Source organism: Epinephelus fuscoguttatus, linkage group LG13 (genome assembly GCF_011397635.1).
Source record: "Epinephelus fuscoguttatus linkage group LG13, E.fuscoguttatus.final_Chr_v1".
Lineage (NCBI taxonomy): Eukaryota > Metazoa > Chordata > Actinopteri > Perciformes > Serranidae > Epinephelus > Epinephelus fuscoguttatus.
Genome location: NC_064764.1, coordinates 20,974,359 through 20,991,452, shown reverse-complemented (window position 1 = coordinate 20,991,452; position 17,094 = coordinate 20,974,359). Strand labels below are relative to the sequence as shown.

Here is a 17,094-nt window from a genome sequence, read left to right as displayed (position 1 = left end):
TTTGTTACCTTAGAATTTTTATCTGCACATGGAGCTGGTCTTCGTCCACGGAGATCACCATGTGGCACCGTCATGTATGGCAGCCCAGAGCAGCCAAACCAAACACTGCCTCTAGATAGGTTGTAGTTAGCAGCCCCTCCCCAATAAGCAGCGGTGGAAGAATGCCACATTTTTTGGTACTTCAGTTTTTACCAGGTTAAATCACCGAATCCGAAAGTAAGAGACCTTTAATTCGACCCTGAACTTCTCAGTCTTAAATTATCAGAGAAAAAAGGTGAGCACATATTAGCAGGTGCTGAGCTAGCGGCTCCGTCTCCGACATATCGAACAGCATTGGAGAAATAGTAATTCGTAACATGAAACTGCTTTATTTAGTATTTTTACCGGTAATTTGGTTTCCAGTAAAAACCTCCTGAACAACCAACACTGAAGAAATTCTAACAAGGAAAACTTTCAGCTGGAATCTGCAATCCTCACCACTAGATGCCACTATATCCCCCTAAATATTACACACCTTCAAGTTGTGCATATTTTGTCCCTCTCAGTAAACCCTAAACATGTTTTAGTTTGGTCATATTACTCAGGTCAAAGTGAACCTTATTAAAGCAAAACTTTTAAACAAAACTTTTAAAGCTCACTTGTCACCCAAGTAAATTTGGACAACACTGGAGAGTTATTCATATATGAACACACAGCTGGGGTTTCTTGGTAACAAGAAGGCAGCAGGGAAATGAACCCTGAAACTGGTACTGCTCTTTATTTAACAATAGCACACTTGCTGCTTGACCTTGAGATCACTAACCACATGCACAACTTAACTTATGGTGCAAGAACTCACAACATTAACCGTAACCCATTACAACTATTGTGAAATGCATGAACAAATAGCCACTGCGTAATAGGTAATATATTAACATATATATATCGTGATAGGCAATAGGTTGTCCGTACATTATTAAAAAAGGATTTCAATTTTTGTTTCATGACACTGAGAGACAAGACAGGGTCAGGGCAGAGGTTATGTTTGATTGTGACACCTAAAGAGTCAGCTTTTATCACCCAGATTTTGCTGTTAAACAAAGTCAAATAGATTCAGTGGACTGAGACGGAAGCTGACTAATGGGTTGAGAATAACAGGATACGGTGAGGTTTCAGTGACGGGGAAGTCACCTGGGAGAAAGCTCCTCAGCTCCACTATATAAGACTGAGCAGATCAAGAGGGGACCATGGCACAGCTTCAAGAGAGAAGAACAGCACAAATCAGCGTACTTAAAAAATCCTTCTCTCAGACGCTCCACAAAAAAAGAGCACAGGTGAGAAAATTTTTTTTAACCTTCCTGCTTTCAAACATCTTGACTTTGTACATGAGGTTTTATTTCTGTTGCACTGTATTCAGATATTATCGCAATGTCTCTCTCTGCTCATTTTCTAGAAGCTTAAACAATGAGAAGCGCTCACTCTTTGGCTGGAATCCTGCTCCTCATCGTGATCCAAAGCAGCTGGCAGATGCCTGACCAGGACACAGACCAAAATCCCATGTAAGATCAACTCTCAGCTGTTGCCTTTCCCATTGGCCTGAAAACCTCCCTTAGCAAATATGCTTAATGAGAGGATTAGAAAGGTCTCACCATGACAGTATTTGGTGACACCATCCTGAGCTGCAAGAAAAATGAATGCTGCAAATCTTTTGAAGCAAACAACCAGATTTTTAAAAATGGCTCAGATACTTTTTTTTTTTACTCTGTAGCAACGACCACATTTTTAAACTTAGATGTTTTTCTTTTTTGTTTGATTTATCCTTATTTTAGCATTTATTTTTTTGCCTTGAGAGGGTTCCAGTTGGCCAACATTTCTTAAGGAAGACAGGCAAAGGATACTTGTGCTGGCAGACTGCTTTGCCATTGACAGCTCCATGTGTTGCATTCAAAGTATCAGCTGTTGACTTTACAGGAACAGGATCTCCAAAGCAAACAGACCAAACGTCATTATGCCAACTGTAATTCTTAATGAGAAAAGCTCATTTCAATTTGCATTTTAGTGAAGTTATGTGAGACGCTTTATCTTTTATGTATTTTAGTGCCTTCCTTGCAGTGTTATTTGCATGTATTGTCATTATACTATTTCTTTGTTTTGATATCAGGAATTGTAGCGCTGGCTGATGCAAAACTCATTTCATAATCACAGCGTCAACGAGATTTAGATTTACAGACATGATTACTGATTCTAAAATATATAGAGAGTAGTGTTTGGTGGATGGGATTAATGCAGCAGGATGAGAAGTTGTAGTGCGCTAGGGGAGCCCACAACAGAGAGAAGGGACAGATTAAAGGGCAAGAAAAATGGTACTCATTTACAGACATATGACAGTAAGGGGAGTGTTTGAGATGAAACTGTGTCAACTGAAGCCTTATTATCTCCATCATGTCTAGGCAACTGGCTGAAAACTCCATGCTGAGTGAACCCATTGAGCTCCCAAACATGAAGAGACACTCAGAGGGAACATTTTCCAACGATTACAGTAAATATCTGGAGACGAGAAGAGCACAAGACTTTGTCCAGTGGCTAAAGAACTCAAAAAGGAACGGGTAAGTGTACCCTTTTCATATGGGACCATTTCAACGTGGTGTCACAGACAGTATTTATTAAATAAAGGTAAAGTCTGTAATATATTGAGTCTGGCTTTATTTGCACTAATACTGTAAATATGCCCCTAGCATTGGATCAACAACACAATTACATACATCATCTAAATCCGACTGTCTCCACAGGAGCATATTTAGACGCCATGCAGACGGCACCTACACCAGCGACGTGAGCTCCTACCTGCAGGACCAGGCAGCCAAGGAGTTTGTGTACTGGCTTAAGACTGGCCGAGGCAGAAGAGAGTGAACTCAACCAGTAGCTGCCTAAATAATCCGACAGCTCACACTGACACTGTGCTATTATATGTTTCACGATCTGTGCTAGACTTTTTTTTTTCTTTGTCATGCTATTAAAATCCCCTCCTGAGAAGCTCTGTCGGCCTTCAGTGGTTGAAGGAAGTGTTGTCAAAATGCAAAAAGTTACAGTATGTTTTAAATGTGTCTCGATCATAAATGCTGTGTGATCTTTTGATCAAGCATTCACATCATGATTCATTTGTTCACATTTTGGCATCTTCATCCTCCTCCTCACATAAAATGTGTCACATTATTGATCTGAAGTGCGATAATTACGTCTGTAGATAGTCTCAATACCTTTTCTTATTATTCAGATTAAAGTCATATTTAGTTTTCAATAAAGAAACGTGTACAATCTATGAGTTCCATGTTTCAAAGAAATGAATTAATATTTGAAATACTGGTTTGACAAGTATCATTCTTGGCGAGGATTTACATCTAAGTGTGCATATGTACATCTACATATATAACATATAAAACTTAAATCAGTAGTAATTCCAAAGAGAACATTTTCTACATATTTGCTTTAAGGAGAATATAAAAGCTGTGTTAAGTTCTGACAGCGAGCACCAATCATGGTCTCCTTCTGTTTATGGAGGCGGAACAAAAATCAATAAACACGTTGCTCCACAGGGAGATACGTGCTTTGGGATTTCTACCAGGTAACAGGATGATGTGTGTCACCTGTCAGCTGTTCACTGGTGAAGGATCTCCAAGTGATGCTCTGACAGCACACCAAGGAGGGTTATGCTAAACGAAAGAACATGAAATCCAGTCAGTCAGCTCAGACTCGTTGGGAACAATGACTGGGTCGACACCCATGAGTTGCTCCTGGCGCTGAGACAAAACAGGAATTCACATGAGCCAGCAGCTTGACATGCTTTGGGATGTGTCACCTCTCTAAGCTGTCATCCGTAGCACATCAAACCATCTGCTGATTGCGAGAACCTATGCCCACCTCAGTCTATTTGTAGGCCAAATCTCTGAGGGTTAAAGATTGGACATTTATGCTTAGCAGCAGTGATGTTGGATGTTTCCATCATGTCATCCCTCATGCAGCTATTACGTCAATGCAGTGTGTGATCAAGCATGTGGAGCTCTATACAATTATATGATAGTTTGTCTGTCACATCTGTAATACTTAAAAGTACATATTACATTCATATACATATTTTTCCTCTTACCTGTAGTTCGTCGGTCTAGATATCTTTGGCGTGAGTTGCCAAGTGTTGGAGATATCAGCCGTAGAGATGTCTGCCTTCTCTTAAATATAATGGAACTAGACGGTACTCAGCTTGTGGTGCTCAAAGTGCCAAAAAAAAATACATCTGAAAAACTCAGCAGCAATGTCTCTTTCCAGAATCATGACCCCTTTTATCAAGATAATCCACAGACCTTGTTGTGATCAGTTTCATGTAGGAACTATTTTCTGTCTTCCAAACTACACCTGCCAACTGTATCAACGCGCAAAAGAAAGCATGCATCTACCGCTACCACTTTGATAGCAAATGGTAGGGCTCATTTATGTTCCACATTAGATACAGAGATGGACGGAGCCTTCTGTCTTTAATCTGCGTTCATTTTGTCCATATTTGTTCATGTTTTCCGAGACCTTATGGATAAGAACGAAAGAAATGACTGCAGGAGACAACAGAGAAATTTAAATAATGGTGCAACAGAACCAATTGTTTATATAGTGCAAAGGATTCTCCGTGCACATGTTAAAATGTGTATGATGGCTGCACAGACCACCACCTTCTACAACACTGCCTCCGTTAAAGGTACAATAATGCAACCTCCTCCAACTTTTGACTCTGCCTTCTAGTGCCATCTATTGGCTGTACGACGAATGGAAGTATGAGGGCAGTGATACTTAAATTTGTAATGAGTTTCCTCTCAGGGAATAAGAACATATATCTTCTTCTACTATGAAAAACCGACTGTTGTTATGGATGCAGTTCTGATTATTGACTCATTTTAATCAATATTTATGTGAAATTATTGATTTCTTTAGCAAGTAGCCGGTGTATTAAGCGGGATAATGTACAGTGAGCAGGTCATTTTTGTGAACCCTGACAGGGTGATGCAGGGCCCCATTGTGCAGCAGAGGGGCCTAAATCACCCTAAAGATTGTTGTATATTATCATTTACATTGGCGATTAGGCTACTTGTTTTGTACCCTTATTATCTTACTATATGATGACGGAAACTATGTCTGTGGGTGTCTCTGTTCCACGTTTGTCTCCTCACTGACTTGGTCAATCCATGTGAAATTTGGCACAGTGGTAGAGGGTCATGGGAGGATGCGAATGAAGCAATATTACATATTGGCCAAAGGGGGGCGCTATAGCAACCGATTGAACTTGCAAACTTTGAATGGGCATATCTCATGCCCCGTATGTCGTACAGACATGAAACTTTGCACAGAGATGCCTCTCCTCATAACTTCTGGTTATATAGATTTTCCGCCATTTTGAATTTTTTCAAAAACACTTCAAATCCATCTCTTCCTAGGAAGTTTGACCGATCTGCATGAAACTCGCTGAACATAATCTAGGGACCAATATCTAAAGTTCCCCCTTGGCAAAAGTTGGAAAACTTACTAAAACTGAGCTTCTATAAGGCAATGGATATTGCGGAGGGCGTGGCTCATCACATAAAGGTGTATAACATCTCAAGGGTTTCGCCGATCACCACGCAACTTTGTAGGCATATGACCACACGTAATCTGAGGGGACCCCTCCATTATTGACCCCATCAAACAAAATGGGGGCGCTAGAGAGCTAATTTCTTATCTAGGCCTAACCGCCATATTGATTTTTACTAAACTTGGTAGATATGTATAACAAGGTGACTGGAGAAATTTAGCTCTAATTGGCAACTGGGTGGCGCTATAACAACAGAAAAATGCTTAAAAATGGCTAAAATGCAACCGATTGCTGTGGCTCCCCCTGTGGATCAATGTTTTTTTCTAATTTTTGGTATGACTAAGTCATGGTTTGGTATGCTGTACATAATCACGGAAACTGTCAGTCAGTCATTCTGTCTGTCCCACATTTTTCTGCTCACTGACGTGGTCAATCTGTGTGAAACTGCACATAGGCATTGAGGATTGGCATAGGCAGATGGTTACAAAGCTACCAATGGGTATGGACTAGTAAAATATTATTGTGCCCAGCTTTGAGGACTGAATCTATCTCTGACAATGACAAGACAAAGAGTGCTCATAGAAATTTATTAAGTTAAAATAACATTGACAAGATATGCATAATAAAATTGTGTTTCAGTGTTTTTTAAAAATAAGCCCATCCCTTGTTCTTTTCCAACACTAATATTAAAGCTTCATTGTCGTCCTCTGAGTTGGATTTAATGCCTTAATGATAAAGCTCTTTAATTCAAGATTCACAAACTTTATACAAGCATTAAAACGAATTACTCAAGCAATACACTGACACGAGGAGGCAAAATACTGTACGTTTCTGCTAGAATACAAGGTATCCTGTAGCAAACATATTCATTTAATTCCACAACATAAATATAGATAAATAATTTCTCATATAAAGAGAGAATTGACATTCTGGCAGAAAGTGCTATTGCATTTGGTTCTTAAGAGATGTACACATATTGCCCTTTATCAATCAAATTAAAGCATTCATTCCTATAGTCACAACCATTAAATGTCCCATCCCTTAGACAGACATCAGAAATGTGTATTTAGCAAGCTTTTCATGTTCATGTTCATTTATATATGGCTTCTCATAAAGTTTTTATATTGTTATGGTCAGGAAGTATGACCTTAAGCTTTTAAAATATTTACTATTTATTGTCACATCATAACAAATGTCTATATAGAACTTAAAGAACAGAAGAACAGAGAATTACAGGGAATCAGTATATAAATAAATAAAGAATCCAAGGATATGTCAATATGATGATATTTCAAAATACAAAGTATGTAACAAAATAAGTACAAATTGATCCAATAACAAAAACTTGAACAGTCTCTTAGCATGACAAACCTCTTAGATAACATTCAGTGAAGCAATACAGTATCTAGATTTACAAAGTACAATGTGACATTAACACCAGAAAATAGTAGGTTTCAGCGGTTCATGAAGAGGCAGAATATTTGCGACACATTAGATAACACAGTTATTCACTTACAGATTTACAGGACTAAACATGAAGGATTGATTAACTGCAGCATGAAATACAAATTTGTTTACGAGCACACAGAAGGGACAGTGACAAAGACTCACAACACTGTCATCTGCCGTCTTCGTCTTACACTTCTCATCATCGTCAGTGTTGTGAAATACTGCGAGCCTTGTAGTGAACTGTGCAAATTAAGAAAAAAATAATATCACACTTGACATGTATTGTCTTTTAAGGAAGTCACTGGCAAGGGTGGAAGAAGTCTTTATATTTAAAGATACAGTGGGTAAATTTTATGAAAATAACTTTGTCATACTAACTGAAACTGTCACCATATTCTGACAGAAGTAAATGACACAGATAAGCTGTGGAAGAAAAACCATACTCCTCCTTTTCTTCCTACTGCCTGTGATGGTATTTGCTCCAATTAACCACAGCACACCAACAGCAACCAGTCAGAGGCAAGGAGTCTTTAAAGCAGCCATCATTCTTGTCAATTACTGGTAATGAACTTCGGTCAAACTGTCAAACTAGGCAGCACTGATCAAATATGAATCAAGATTAGGTAACTGCATTGTCTATTTCTCACCTCAGATGTTTCAGAAACATATTTTAGTGTACTGTTTAGCTGTAAAATAAAGAAAGCTGGTGACCTGTTTGATACAGTCAACTTAAGTACTGAGCACCGCTCACTAGCCGGACCAACTTCCTTATTTTACAGCTAAACAGTACACTAAAATATGTTTCCGGAAACATGTCACGGCCCTGGCTGTGTCACTAGTTTCCCTGTGTTTTTCCTTGTCCTCTGTTTCCCCTCCCCTTGTCTGTGGCCCAATTCCAATCCAGCCCCTAAAGACTCAAGCCCTGAACCCTCACTGACTTAAATGACGTCAGCTGTAAGTGATTGAGTGTGAGAGTCTGAAAGGGCTCCGGATGCTATAAATAGGAATGGGACAGCACTTATCCCCCTCTCTACAAAATGTTATTGACACTGGATGCTCTGGGCTTGATCATTTATCGGTTACTGTCAGCATGCACAAGGCATGTGAGGGATAGACTCCCTGATCAGTCAATCCTTATCCAAGCACTTGTGTTGCAAAATGGGCAAGAGGTAAGTTTGAAATAATGAATTTACTGTGTTTTTACCATATGCATGTTTTTTCTAAACTAGCTTCAAAAGTGTTGCAAGTGATATAGTGATATCTATCTTATATATATATATATTTATATGTATATCTATATCGTTACCATTTGCAGATCTGCCGACCGTGTTTATTTGTTTACGTTTTTTTAAAACACTTCCGGTGTCCCGAGGGCAACCCCTGTATTTGACGTCACAACGCTATGAACTGTGGGTAATTTCACAGTTCATACCGTAAGTCCGCATCGATGCTGACCTACGGTAAGGGGGCATAAAGAGCTCACTGACTCACTGGCCCTGTCCAAGTACCCGCACTTGCGCCCTTGTGCCCCTTAATTGCACGCTCCCGCTAAGGGGCGCAAGTGCGTAGGATGTCCAAATTGTCTTCTGTTGTTATCAAGGGGTGCAAACCTGTGCCCTTAATGCACCCCTTCCGAAAGTGCGCATCAGACCTCACTTCACTGAAGGATTTTACCCAGAGCCTTAAAGATGGCAGAGCTCGAACGACTTCCAGTTCAAGTAAGGAGTTAGCAGTTAGCAGTATAAAATAAGAGACTTGGGATGTACCCAGTGAGTCTGTAAGGGATCGGACTGGAATTGGGCCTGTCTCTCCGTGTGCCTGTGCTGTGTGCATGGCAACTTCCTGATTGTAGAAATGTACTTTGTGTTTTCCTGTGTCATAGGATCACTGTCTTTCTGCCCACCTGTTCTTCTGCCACACTCCCAGCCAGCCCAACCCCTCCAATCTAGTTTGTTTTCCTGTCATCAACCCACTCTCCTCAGCCTCACAACCCCTGTGTTCTGCATTTGGGATCGCCTCGTTGATTATAACACAATGCAGTTACAGAATATTGATTCATATTTGATCAGCACTGCCTAGCTTGACACTTTGACCACAGTTCACGAGCAGTGATTGACATGACTGACACCTGTGTTAAGAGACTCCTCGGCTCTGATTGTTTGTTTTTGTTCAAGTGTGGTAAGGCCATCAGAAGCGTTACAAGGCAATAGAGCTGGAAGAGGATTCAGATTCTTTTTCTCACATATCATCTGTCTCATTTAATGCTGTGGTAATATGGTGACAGTTTCAGCAAATATGACAGAAGTTATGTTTTATAAAAGTTACCAACTACAGCTTTAAGTAAAATTAGTAACATCAAATTTTTAGAAGAAATCCATTACAAGATCAATTCCTGCATTCAAAATAATACTTAGGTAGAAATACATAAGTATCAACAGCAAAATGTACTTTAAAAAATCAAAAGTAGAAAAACTCATTGTGCAGAATGGCCCCTTCCAGACCGTTATATTATTATACTCAATATATTGTACAAACTATTAGATCATATGTTATGAATAAAAACTCTCAAACTGAAAAGTAACTAATAACTACAGCATTAAAAGGCAGATTTTGTTATCTTTTGGCAGAGATAGGCCAGCTGTTTCCCCCCATTTCCAGTCTTTGTGCTATGCTAAGCTAAGTGGTTGCTAGCTGTAGATTCATATTTACAGTACAGCTTTAAGAGTGGTATTAATCATTTCGCCTTACTCTCGACAAGAAAGCAGATAGGCGTATTTCCCAAAATGTCTAACTTTTCCTTGAAATCTACAATTCAAAAACCTAAAAAATTAAACAGTTAATTTACAGCCAATCTACAGTTGGACGTTCTCAATCTAAAAAAAATACGGTGTGCCTGACTTTTGTAAAGACTGACTATAAAGATTTCTGTAAATTTAAACAGTCACAAATAAATACAAAGCACATTCCACCATTACAAGAGGTCAGAGATTTAATGAGCCATCCTTGTAGATAAGTACAACGGTAGCAGCATCTCCATATTGAAATGTTATAATTGGTGCCCACACTTAGTGTAGACCCAATTATTCTTGAACTTTGAGGTACTGTAGATTTTTTGTTTTTTAGTTTTTGAAGTTGCTTTTTTAATGTATTTTCATCCCTGTCAACACAACACTAATAGTAAGTAAGTGTAAGTGTATCATCAATGATGCAAAAAAAGTCTTACCATCATGTTTTGAGGTCTTGGTTCTTTCTCAACTGTTGGCGTTCCAAGTATTTCCAAAAGAACCTTTTGACATCTCATCTGTGATATTGATGATGGGTATTCCTCTGTGGAATAAAAGGTGACAGTTTACTCTCTCATCTTTATGCCATGGATTAAAATGTGCTTTACATGAGTCAGTATTTAGAAAAACAGCTTTGTAAAACTTTGCAAGTATAATACAGCTTACTTGTACCCTTCTAATGGCACTTGCACTACTCCCTCATCGTCTGCCAAGATGCTCTGTTCCTCCTCCTGGAGGGAAATAAAATACAGCTTGAGTGTATGTAAATATTAATCAAAATGAATAAAAAGAGCGCAACAGCACCTCTTCAGCATCCTCCAGCTTCTTCTTCTTGCTCTCTGGCATGAGGTCATCCAGCCAGCTTAACTCTCTCTTGGTGAAGAAACAGTCCATGAGCTTCCTGATAAACACCAGAGCCAACACCTGCAGAATTGACACGGAAAAACCTCTGAGTCCACAAAAACCCTTTGTCCTAAAAAGTATGCTGTGCTGGAGAGGTGGATGGATTTAAATTAATAGGAAGCAGACACAAGAGGTAGCAGCCAGCAAATATGCAGAGCTGAACAGTGGCAGAAAGGATGAAGGACAAATCAGTTCATACCCTGAAGTACGAATGCAGATGAAGAAAAAGAGAAAGGAATAAGGAACATGTGCCTTTAGATAACTTACATTCAACTGATACAGTATGTTCAGTATGTATGTTCCATGTGCTAATTTGGAAGAGTTGAAAACGTGGCTGGCAATGAGCAGAAAGCAATTTGAAGTAACTAACAAAGCTCAGAGAAGGCCAAAAAAATGTATCGCAGGGCCATGATAAATATAAACCTGCAAAACAGCTTATTATGTAAAAGTACACATCTGGAAGAACCATGACAACAGGGATAAAATATACCCACAGGCAAAAGTGTTCACACATTGTATTCCTCTAATAACGCCAGCATTAAACCCAGTGTGGACAGGCGGTGCCCAGCTGACCCCAGTAACATACCTGCACTCTAATACCAAGCACTGTAAACACAACTAACAGGGCTAGCTGCTTGTGTAAGAGTCCTGCAGATCCTATAATTGGATTGTTTACATACCATCATAGGAAAGACAATGGCAGCCTTGGAGGTCTTGATGACCCAGAGCATAACCAAACAGCTGAGCTGGATGATGGTGAAGAGGTGCACCTTCCTCAGGGGTACGTGCCGTAGATAGATGAAGTCTGGCTGGTGCTTGGCTGGCATGCCGAACAGTGTCAGACGGTCAAAGAACTGGAGGGAATAAATGATAAAGCAATTCTTAAACTTCCAGTAACTTATTTGTTGGGCCACATGGGGGCAGCGAAAACAAGTTGTAAACACAACACTGATATGTCTATACCATTAACTAAAAGGAGCTGTATGCAACATTCAGAGCATGTCTATATTGAGAGTCTGAGGCAGGATTGCCTGCATATGGCTCTCAGCATGAGGTGGCTGAGCCGGCAGCTAACGGTGCTAACAGCACAAACAGTGTTAACAAGAGCAACAGTGCTGACAGAGCTAATGGTAGGGGAGCCGGGGGTTGGGCATTACACTTTCACATAACTAACCACTGTATGCGTGCAGTGTAGAGCGGCAGCAATTAGCTAGTTAGTGGGATGCACACATGGGACTTAAATGCACTAACACACACATGGCGGGCCATCTACAAGAACAAAAAACAGAGAAGCTCAGAATACAACGCCCTCAGAGACCGTATTCTCTGCTCAACACACCATTACTAAGTTAATATGGCAAATGTGTTAACAAACAGTTGCCTACTTACTCATCCAGCAGTTACAGAGCAACATTGTTATTCATTTGATGTCCACCTGTTTGATGTAAATCTAATATTCACTTTGTTTTAGCTCAGTTTTTGGTTTCTGCCAACTCCCAGGTAAAATATCTGGCTCATTAGCAGCTAAAAGCTCCACTATGTTCACCAGCTAATCAAACTGTGTCTATCTGTTGTTAGATGATGAGCAGGTGCAGTGGGTTTTTAGACTTCCTGTTCATTGTCTTTTTATATCATTTTGGTAGAGACGTGTTGTATTTTGAGAGATGGGGCATGCATATTTGCATAAAGCTGAATCTAGGCTACTTTTTGCAAATTAGGGGCATCTGGCATGACTCACTACCTCTGGAAACTCCAAAAACTTTGAAACTAACCATTGTCAGTCCAAAATAAAGAGAGACTCAGCAACTGCATGGCCTATGTCTTGCCTCAAATGATTTTGAAGATACATTTCAGTGAGCTATTTTTGTAATATAAGAGAAAGCTGTCAAACAAGCCACCATGCTGGTCAGGTTTGAAATTAAGGAGCAGACAGCCCACATGCCTAGTGCACGTCTGGTGCTGGGAAGTCACGTAGCTCTTCACATCTAAAAATGCCCCTGTGGACATGTACCATATGACGAGAGGTGATTGTGATAGTAAACAGTAAAGTCGCAGGCCTGGCTGCTAAACAATAAACTGAAGCTTGCTATGAAACCCTGCAATATACACACATGTGATGTAGAAGGGTCCATAAATGCAAAAACCACAGAGAACAATCCTCCAGCTCTGCAGCTTTTTAGCATCTCTGAGGTAATTATTTTGGCAGCCGTTTTAAACAAAAAGCTTTTAGAAAGTGACTCTACACCACCTCCTCAGCCTCAAACAGCAAATACAGACATCAAGCTAAAAGTTGCTTTGTGCCAGCAAAAGCTGCGCAATGAAGTTCTTTTGCTCCAAAAAGTATTTGTCTAAATATCACTATTGTTTTCAAAACCAATAATAGAAAGTACTTCAAAGTGAAGAAAAGAAGAACTAAACGGGGCAATTAAAGAACAGCCAGGTGTTCTGTAAATGGTGGGAACACACTAGAGGCCAATTAACACTTTTTCTCTGGGCAGCCAGACAATATGGAGGCGACCCCCTATCATGGCTCAGTGAGAATTAGCAGTCTATACAGATTATCCGGTAGGCGCCTCTACAAATTAAAATTTAACTACGCTGGCCAACTGTCTTTCTAATCTCAGCGATGCAGATAATCTCAAAACATTTTCATATTTGCAACTTGTTGTGCACTAATCACACTTTAATTTTAGGCGGTTAAGACTGAGAAACAAAAAAAAAAATCCTCTATGCAATATAATACTTACTGTTATATGCTATAAACTTTGAATATCAGCTGCTCAGATTTACTCATATCAAATGTCATATTAAAGCAATGTTGCATCCTTGTGTTTCCTGTTATTAATACATTATAATGTGAGCAAAAAAAAAGAAGCATTGAGTACAGTTAAATTTTACCTGAATGCCTCTGAGAGACGATGCTCCCATGTAAAGGAATACTCCATACAACACAGGCATCGGAATGAACTGGAGAACAATAAAAACGTTATGTCAGTAACACAATTATATTTTAGCAGACCTGCTGCACTCAACAATTTACTACACATGGATGAAAATGCACAAATAATAAAAAGACAGTGTCTGACCTTCAGCACGGATGTCATGAAGACAGAACAGCCCATGAGAGTGAAGATCATGAGGCCGGTGAAGCGTTGCTCTCTGATGCCGAGGAACTTGGGCTGCTCCCCGGGAGCTGAGCACTCGGACTCAAGCTTCAGGCTGTTGACGTGGGTGATGGAGAGAACGGTGGCTGCTACAAACCAGGGCAAGCCCATCACGGAGCACACACCGAGCATCAACCCCACCATGAACAGATCCAGGTGGTACCCACAGCCTTTCTGAAGGGGAAATGCATCACTAAATAAAGCTGAAGATGATCAAATTTTAAAGCACATTCCAAAATGCTAAATGAATGTTGACAACCAGATTTCAAAGGTCAGACAGAAAAGTACCTTGAGTTTATGTTCCTTCCTGTTGATGATGACAGCTGTGATCTGCTGGTCCATGAAGATGAGGATGGTGCAAAGCAGAGCTGGGACCACTGAGATGACTGCGGTCCACCAGGGGTTGGGCCCCAGTGGGTTGATGAGCCAACCTCGATCATCTCTGGTTGGCTGATAAAAAAAAAAACAAAAGATTGTTGATGTTTAGACAAAGCTTGTTGAAAAAGTACAATGTTGTGCAGCAATTGGTTGATAAAATCTCTTCTGCAGACTTGCTCACCTTAAACACACTGGGAACCTTTAGTTTTGGAGAGGGGATCCCCAATGCATAGTCGATTAAGACCATGGTGAGGATGGTGAAGAAAACAGCAAAGTCACTGATGGTGGATCTCACCTGATAGAGAGGAAACATGTTAAAATGACTCAATTTTTTTTTTTATTATACCCAGTGTACATGAAGACAAAGGGGCTACAGGAAACAACAAATTTCCTTGCTCCTATCATGCAGTACCTACATTTGGCCACTAGAGTGTACCACTGCACTTTGCAGTTGCATTAGCTTTGTTTCCATCTATGCTTGGATCATAATGCAGTCTCATGTAATAACAATGTATGAAGAATAAGTACCTTTGTGGGAAAATAATTGCTGAACTTGAACTCCTTGAGGAAAGCAGACATGAAGACAGTGGAAAAAAAGAGAATGACACACCAGAAGAGGACATCAGGGACGTAGGGTCCCTCGGGGCCACAGGCGCTGCCCACAAACTCCCCACGCTTCTCAATACAGTCCTGGAACAACAGGGAAGGGTTATTCATACTCACCATATGATTGGCAATACACCAGAGTCAGACGGTTTCCACGAATGAGCATCCATGTCCACAAAAAACTTAACCGTGTACAAAAAATGTGCTTTTATAGTGATTTGCAATGAGTAATCCAATATAATCCAGCCCACATGCCCTTAATCTCCTCTGTTCAGCTTCCTCCATCTGGGAGAGCATGCCACTTTAAGGTGGAAAACCTAAATCCACAGTTTTCTTTTCAGTTTATCTTTGTGTAACTCAATAATGCCTGCTGTGGTGAATGCGTATAAAACCTCCATGAGTGACAGATTTGTTTCTGTCTCTAATGCTTTCTTTTATTTTTTGCTACGATTTTAAAGTCAGCGCAGGTAAGTACCTTAACCTCCAGTGCTTCCCAGTAGATTTCTGAGGCAGTGACGTTGGTGAGCTCCCAATACTTCAGGGTGCCATTGGTGGGGTCAGAAGGCTCAACGCATGAACATCTGTGGAGGCACATGAACATCTGGGTGACTCAATAATCCCTCATCTGTCAGGGATTTACAGTACCTCCAAGAAATGCACTTAGTAATTACACTTTTTTCACTTCCAACAGGATATTGTGTGAGAATAAGTGTCCACATACGAGTACATGGTGAGTTTTTCCAGGTTGTTGTTCTTGTTAAAGGGATAGTGCACTCCCAGGTGGATGAGTTTCTCCAAGGCCTCATAGATGAAAATGATGCAGATGAGTGAGGCGAAGGCTTCCTCCGTAAAGCGTGTGATGTAACAGACGAGGGAACTTGCGTCGGTAGCCACCAGCATGATACAGAGGACAGCTGTCCACAGACCAATACAGGTTCTCAGAGACAGGTAGGACAAGCCATACTCCCTATGTGGAGAATAACGGGGAAAAATCAGTGTGAGACGGATCAAGCTCCATTGTATATTGATTATTTACTATTTATAATGTAGTGAATTGGAGGAAGTCATTAGCGCAGTGAGATTAAATGGCCTTTTGTCCATACAATCAGAACATTTAATGGTCTATAGGGAGGACAGATGTTTCATTGATGTCTGTAGAAGTTACCCAACAGCAAGCTGATAAACATCAGACAATGCAATTACACAGTTATGCAATGCATAACGCACAGTCACATGCAAAGAAAACATACTTGCAGAATTTGAACAATATCTTTTCAAACACGAGCACCGGCCCCGTGCTGCCCAGAATGGTGAGGGGCTGCCCTGCAAACAGGGAATAGGCTATTCCAGTCAGTGAGGCTCCGAACAGCGACTCAATCGCACTCTGGGGGAATGGAACAGGACAGAAAGATTAAAGATGGATAGTTACCTTCAAAATCTTAACCATACTGAACCACAACTGTCATCTGGTTTAATGTACTGAAAGGCTAGTACAGTGCACAGCAGTGTACAGCGAGTCTTGGCAGAACACTGTGAACATTTAGAGGAAAGGTCACGTGATTTACTATGCGTCCTTCTGTTGCCTCGCCCAGTAGTCCTCCAAAGGTGATGACAGGGGACATGCAGGCACAGTAGAGGAAGAGGAAGGAGGCCACACACTGTAAGCTAAAAGCATCAGTGTAGTCGGACAGGTAGTGCGGTGCCTTGCGCTTGATGTCTAGAATGAGACCACCAAACCACCTGGAAATGTAAAAGGGAAATGTCACTTGCGTAACTTCTTCACATGTGATTTTTTTGTTTTCAAAAGCATAACAGATACTCCTTTTTTAAAAGTGGAGTATAAATGAGTTTTTATTTTGCTTTATTCTTTAAAAAAAGCACTAAAACTATTATTTTTCTTCTTCCTTTAGTTGCAACCCTCGTCTGCCTTCTTCCCAGTGTTCAACTCTTGAGTGTGGCCTGGTGTGATAGGCCCCTAACGATAGAAAAATCTAGCTGTGAATAGACCTCTCCAGGCAGGATGTTTCTATGGAAACCACTTTATAGCTACAACTACAGACCAAGTTTACCCAGAAATAGCCGAGCAGCATGACAGTGTACATTTTGTAAACTGATATTGACTTCATTTTAGTCTCAGTACATTTTGCACAGATTATACTAAGTATAATATATGCTGTCAAATTAACCCAGGAGCAATGTAATGTTGTATTGTACAAATAATATT

At 40.3% G+C, this 17,094-nt stretch overlaps 2 protein-coding genes across 3 annotated transcripts in view; one reads left to right on the top strand and one right to left on the bottom strand.

Moving 5' to 3' along the window:
* The first annotated feature begins 1,174 nt into the window (after positions 1–1,174).
* On the top strand, positions 1,175–3,212 carry gcgb (glucagon b). The gene is made up of 4 exons (XM_049594014.1): positions 1,175–1,313; positions 1,433–1,538; positions 2,430–2,585; positions 2,769–3,212. The coding sequence occupies exons 2-4, from the start codon at positions 1,444–1,446 to the stop codon at positions 2,887–2,889; spliced, it is 372 nt and encodes a 123-aa protein (XP_049449971.1). The 5' UTR covers positions 1,175–1,313; positions 1,433–1,443; the 3' UTR covers positions 2,890–3,212.
* Positions 3,213–6,932: 3,720 nt separating this feature from the next.
* Positions 6,933–17,094, bottom strand: part of slc4a10b (solute carrier family 4 member 10b) — a 36,185-nt gene continuing 26,023 nt past the window's right edge. The window contains exons 13-26 of one of the 2 annotated variants that reach the window (XM_049593998.1): positions 16,436–16,610; positions 16,121–16,254; positions 15,592–15,837; positions 15,346–15,451; positions 14,793–14,954; positions 14,446–14,559; positions 14,175–14,336; positions 13,809–14,060; positions 13,621–13,689; positions 11,403–11,576; positions 10,624–10,743; positions 10,486–10,550; positions 10,260–10,363; positions 6,933–7,276 (exon numbers count right to left, since the gene is read on the bottom strand). In XM_049593998.1, the coding sequence (XP_049449955.1) occupies positions 10,288–10,363; positions 10,486–10,550; positions 10,624–10,743; positions 11,403–11,576; positions 13,621–13,689; positions 13,809–14,060; positions 14,175–14,336; positions 14,446–14,559; positions 14,793–14,954; positions 15,346–15,451; positions 15,592–15,837; positions 16,121–16,254; positions 16,436–16,610 (1,855 nt within the window). In that variant the 3' untranslated portion in view covers positions 6,933–7,276; positions 10,260–10,287. The remainder of the gene's footprint in view (positions 7,277–10,259; positions 10,364–10,485; positions 10,551–10,623; positions 10,744–11,402; positions 11,577–13,620; positions 13,690–13,808; positions 14,061–14,174; positions 14,337–14,445; positions 14,560–14,792; positions 14,955–15,345; positions 15,452–15,591; positions 15,838–16,120; positions 16,255–16,435; positions 16,611–17,094) is intronic. The other variant, XM_049593997.1, reaches the window with a different exon arrangement.